The following is a 6,241-nucleotide window of genomic DNA, read 5'->3' on the forward strand; positions in this document are numbered from 1 at the left end:
CTGTTCAGCTGTAAAATGGTTGGAGTGACACAGCTTCTGAATGTTACCAAATTGTATTTATTACCATAATAAAGGTTGAGAAAATACATTGTCCCTATTAACATGTATAGAGATCAATAGAATTATACCCACAGCCAATTAACTTATACACCAAGTAAATAAGCTCTTAAAGGTCATATTAACTCATCACTATATTTTGCTGAGATTAATGGGTGTCAGTACAAAATGACATCTAATGATATTTAGAGATTGAGAGAGAGTATGATTATATATTCATTTTAAGAATGACTAACAGTATCGTAGTAATTTCTTGGTGAAACACTTACTTATCAATTAACATTCTCCCCAGTATACCCGTTACAATGAACGAGACTATAAATACACAATTGCTATACAGCACATATTGGAAGGATCAATATTAATATTGGTAGGCCTATCTGAAAGACAGAAAGATTACAATAAAATGATACAACTATCACAGAGGATGGAGTAGCCTATGTTAATGTTTCACTCTAATCTGTTTCTATCATAATTAATAGTTTAATAATACAGATATTTAATATTTCAAACATCTGTCATTGATACAATACACACAACTCGTTTAAAAGACTGCACAAATCATTAAAAGTCGTTTCTGATCAGCAAAAGAACCATTGAAGGATTTGCATGATCTGTTATTTCCACCCATTACATACGCGCAGACGCAAATATTGGCTAGTAGCTGCGTCAAGCTCCCAGCGGTTGGCTACATCCGGTTTTGGTTTCAAAATAAATCTGTATACAGGTTCAAAATATTTCAATTCATCTTCGATCCAAAAAACTGATCGTCCCTTCCTTGGTAATCAATGCATTATTAATGGCTGTTTTCACTGTGTCTGTGAAAGGTTTTACTTCATGACAAAAAACAAGATTCTGCTTTAAACGCAAATTCAGCAACCATTAAAATGATTAAAATGCAAATGGTATGTTATATATTAACATTTCACTACAGAATGCCAAGATATTAAAGTAGCAGCAAATGTAATAAATGGTTAAAGGAAAAAGCGAACCAGATGAACACAACTTTAACTGAAAGCTCATTCCAATGCACGGCACGCATTTTGAAATTTAAACCGGAAAAGTAGGCTTCGATGCTCAGGAATTTTCAGCCTCACATGTGACTGAATGAAAATGACGATAAATGATGTAAAATATAAATGTGTTTAACTTTAACTTTAATTTTATTATGGATAACATTAAAGTCAGGAAGACTCTGTCTGTAAGCAAGAAACAGTTTAATGGATGAAATAATAGATCATGAAAAGAAAAATCTTTCTAATACATGAAGAAAGTTGTTAATGGTTCTTTTGTTGATCATGTCGACAATTAATAGATTTTAACCATATGATGAATCAGAAAACAAGATAAAGCATAATACTTGGGAGTGATACATTTAAATTGAATCTATAATCTGTCTCCACTTCGGTATGAAACTGCAATGATGTATCAGATCAGCCAGATAAGGTGTGGCGTACAATCAATAACTGATATCCAATAAGGGGGCGTGTCGGCTGGTAAAAGACTTCCGTGAAGGCTTCTCTCATGTTTCCTCGCTCCTCGCTCCTCAGAGATCCCTCCTCGCTCCTCGCTCCTCCGAGCAAAATAAGAGACTTGAGACGCTCGTCAAAATGGCGCATCAGGAACAACTTCCGGTTCAGGCGAGGAGCGAGGAGCCATTAAATAAGAGACTTGAGACGTACCCCATGTGTCCAGTCGTCGCAAGAGACTTCACTCAAGCATTGTCATCAAGATGCCTTTCATCGACATACAGAGTAATTTAGGAGCCAGCGCTTTCTCCGAGCAGTTCCTGAAGAAGCTGTGCTCATGCACCGCGGCTGCTCTGGGAAAACCAGAGGACGTGAGTGTTACATTTCTAGTTCTAGCAATGTTCAATGTCAAAGCTGTGTACGGCTACCCCGTATCTAGACAGCAAGCGTGTAAGACGCGTTTTTCACTCGCACGTCACACGCAACAGATATGCTCTCATTGAAAGCTATGCAGACTTGGAAAACTTTCTATCTATAAAAACAGGTCAAATAGTCATGCTTTCTGGAAGTGATATCTTCATTTATTTTAAAAATAACTCAATAGACAAAATGTTAGCTTTTTAATCCAACTGTTTATAATTTTTGGCAAATTCCATAAAATACATAAAATGAATGGACCAATAGAAAACCAAACTTTACCTTATTTGTAATTGATATTAGCCTCTATAGTCAAGATGACAAATAGAAAAGCAGCAAAGATTATTATTAATTATTAACCTGTGCCCCTTTATTTATTTATTTATTTATTTATTTATTTATTTATTTTCCAATATGTTATTTTGCTTTTAGTGAATGTAAAAAGCTTCATGCGCAATCCCTTTTCAGAATGTTTTTTTTTATGTCATAATCGAATTCCCTGGCACTGTCCTCTCTTTTTGTTCTTTAAACTGTTGAGTTTGACTGTTATCAATAAAGTTGGAAGAAGGAAAAACAGAAAGAAAGTTATGCAGCTGTCTGACCGTGGTGACTGTAGTGACACGCGTAAAACGGGGGAAATAAAAACGCGTTTACGCCCGTGAGACACGGCTGACACGCGAGCCTGCACGGAGCCGGTGCAAAGTTCAACCTAGTTCAACCTAATTTAACTTTGAACTTTGCGTTCGTATCGAGACCTCGGGTGGAAAGCCCTATCTTGGAAACAGGTTTCCATCCAAGTTGGCATGTCAGATGTGTTTTAATAGTTAGGTAGCTTGTTGTAGGTAGGCAATATGGGTAAACGTAGCTTAGGTTTGTTACGTGTTCCCCCTCAATAGCTCTACATACCTATAAAAGTTTCTTAATTGAGGTAATGAGGTATAATTTTCATAAAAAATATTTTGTTGTTACAGAAAACTTATCACATTTTCTCCACTTATTTAGAGGATGAATATAAAAGGTGATGGAAAAATCTCAGGGACAGATTTATTAAGATATTAACTTTTTAAAATGTGAACATCTACCAGCCACTGACAAGGAGATTCACTGGCCACTCAATAGTAAATCATTATTTTGTGTCTGAAATCTACTAGCCACTTTCATATTTTACCAGCATTTGCCTGGTGGCTGGTGCTAATTTCCCACTCTGCTTTTGTCAGAGACTTGTTTTTCATCTCCCACCACATGCACAACCTCCAGTTTTTAGATAAATATGCTTATATGGCACAATGAGCTGTTAGAGACAGTTTTTCATCAATAGCTGTCTAATAGCTGTTCAACACAAAAGATACTATAGGATCAGCACCAGCAACTGCACATTTGATAAATCATTAGATACTACAAATATTACAAAGTTAACCAATCTTGCCAAGGTTTTTAAATTAGTAGTAAGTATGTGCCAGAGGGTGGTTGTGTATTTGTAACATATTATGGAAAAAAAAGCGTGGGTTGGGATTGATGATCTCACTCAAGACTTAATTAGGATGAACCTGGCCTGTCTGAATATCCAACATCAAACTGTCTACAAAATGGTCCAGTGTTGTTATATGCTGCTGATTCTTCTTGAGAAGCTGACTGCCTAAGGTTCTGAAATCAAAGAGACGTTGAGAGAGATTGCAGAATTGGAAGCTTTATTGTCCATCCAAACCAGGGTTTCCACATTGCAAACAGTACATAATCTAAAATTAGTAATACAAGCCAAATACTAAATCAAACTATTACCCACTGAATTGCAATTAATAATCTATAACTCAAAGTATCATTACAACAGATTAAAAGAAAATGCAACTAAATACAGGTAAACATGACATGCTTACATTCTCTGTAAAAGCAGTGTGGGCCTTATGTAGTGGCTGTAAGCCCACCTGTTTGTAATTTGTCCATCAAGCAGGGGAAAGAAGTAGGTCAAATTGTAGTAGGTATTCTGTCCACCAGGAGCTGACATCCAGCCAGCATGAGGGTTCATTCCAGAATTCACAACAGTTATGATGATCCATATTTGACTGCTTTACCCTCCCTAATGTTGGTTCTGTTTATTGTCTTTCAGAGGATGAACTTGGTGGTGAAGCCCGGGCTGCCAATTCTGATAGCTGGCTCTTGCTCTCCGTGTGTGATGCTGTCGGTGTCCGCTATAGGTGTGACCGACACTGCTGACAAGAATAAGGAACACAGTGCCAAGATCTTTGAGTTTCTGACCAGAGAACTTGGTCTGACCGAAGACAGGTGAGCACTTTGGTGGTCATTGCTTCTGCCAGCATTTATATACCATCAGCTTACGTAACAAATGAGGTTCACACTGAAGTACAGGTACAATCTCTGAGTTGTTTTGGCCTGCACTGAATCTCAAACTTCACTGTTTCTATACCATTGGTATTACTACTTCCATGCACAATTTCATTTGACTTTCTGAATTAAAAAATAAGGCATCTGTTTTCTGTATGTCTTGCAAATGCATTCCATGTATATAACTGTACATAAACACATAGATAAAATACAAGTAAATACAGAGGCTGGCTAGTTCAAGTATTCAATCAGAACAATAATGACAAAACAAAGATAAAGAAAGACTTTGACTGTTGATATACTAAATAATTAAACTGATTGAACAACCCCTTCAAGCTGCCTGGCTATATTCACTTTGGGCAAGTTGTATTACTGCATATAGTGGTTTGACTCTTCCTGTCAGTTGTTAGCAGGTGTAATTTATTGTTAGCGACTGGTTGGACCAGAATGTGACATAGTGAAATTAATTTGAAAGTTTTTGTGTAATAGGGGGTGTTGGACTTGACATTGTTACTATTTGTGGGGCTAGCTGGTAAACTAGTTTGGCTGGGGGGCTAATGATAAACAAGTTGGCACTAGCAAGCCAAAATAACTCGCAACACTAGCTGCTTGTTAACAGTTAGCCAACTAGCTAGCTTGGTTGCTAAGACAGACAGTTACACATTCAAGAAATCAAGGACACATTTGAACCATTCAATCCTATCTAATGGCTAACAGAGCAGACCATGCTGTGTCTATTTTGTGGAGGAGTTTATACACCTGCTATAATCATCAGAGAGCAGGGGAGTCCAATCCCCTGCTCTCTGTTGCCTCAAAGGTCAGCACTGTCAAGAGATGGTTTTCAATTGGTCAATGGTGGAAATTTGCATGTCCAAAGTTGAACTCTTTATGAAACCACAACAGAGATGTACAGTATTTCACGTCCTGGAAAGAATCCACTGATCACAGCTGTTTAATTAAAGTGAACAGATTTTGAGCTAACATTTTGCTGTTACATATACTGTAAATGCTGTTCTGACCAGGTCCGAACAGTAGAAACACAACTCTGAGTTATCTCTTTTAGCCCCACTCTGTCTGTATTGTATGGGGGTTATCTACAGTATGGTATCTGAGCCAGACTGTTGTTCCCTGCTGCCAGCATGAAACATCCTAACCCATTTTATCGTGCTTGGGATGATCTGTGCAATTAACAACAAGAAATCAGAGCAATCTCAGACACTTCTTTATGTGACACAATGATGTGATGAAATGCTATGTTTCAGCTTGACTTCAATTCACCAAGTACAGTATGTGACCTTGTCCTGCTCTTATCATTCTTTGATAATTTGGCTACACTTTTTTGTAGATCACCAGAAGTCAGTGTGGTGCAGAATAGACTGTCCCAGTTAAAGCTACAACATACGATAACATCCATGACACTACAGATTCACTCAGTGCAAATTAAATTCTGCTATTAGAGTAGCATTCCATAATCCTTTAAAGAGAGACTTATTGAAAAGCTGCAGTATTATCCTCCAAATTGTGTTATTTTCATATTTGAATGAATGCAGAAATGAGTAAATGATTTTTTTGACTTTTTAATTCACAGGATCGTTATTCAGTTTCACGCGCTGCAGCCTCACCAGGTCGGAAAGAAAGGAACCGTCATGAGCTTCTTGTGAAGGACTCCATTGTTTCTGATAGTACTCATTCCTCATTCATCTCATTCCTAAATGACAATGAAGAATTAGAAGGCTGATTTGATCAATATTACTCACACTGATGTAGAGTTAGTTCAGGTATGCTGTCCAAATCATGTTTTACCCATCTGCACTTAGTCTGTTCTGAAAGCTGTAAAACATTATGTTAAGATTAAAGAATCGCGTTAGGCAAAGCAGCACGGGCTGTTACTGTTCTTAAAGTCACTTTTATTACATACTATGTGGCCTAATCCTCTTCTGGAAACAAGACTAGAAATT

General features: G+C 37.3%; 1 protein-coding gene across 1 annotated transcript in view; it reads left to right on the top strand.

Moving 5' to 3' along the window:
- Nucleotides 1-1,680: 1,680 nt before the first annotated feature.
- ddt (D-dopachrome tautomerase) overlaps nucleotides 1,681-6,241 on the top strand; it is a 4,684-nt gene continuing 123 nt past the window's right edge. The window contains exons 1-3 of the mRNA XM_044346756.1: nucleotides 1,681-1,897; nucleotides 4,048-4,223; nucleotides 5,872-6,241. The exon at nucleotides 5,872-6,241 is cut by the window's right edge and continues 123 nt beyond it. Of these exons, the coding sequence (XP_044202691.1) occupies nucleotides 1,790-1,897; nucleotides 4,048-4,223; nucleotides 5,872-5,944 (357 nt within the window). The 5' untranslated portion in view covers nucleotides 1,681-1,789 and the 3' untranslated portion in view covers nucleotides 5,945-6,241. The remainder of the gene's footprint in view (nucleotides 1,898-4,047; nucleotides 4,224-5,871) is intronic.

This window comes from Thunnus albacares, chromosome 3 (genome assembly GCF_914725855.1).
Source record: "Thunnus albacares chromosome 3, fThuAlb1.1, whole genome shotgun sequence".
Taxonomy (NCBI): Eukaryota; Metazoa; Chordata; class Actinopteri; order Scombriformes; family Scombridae; genus Thunnus; species Thunnus albacares.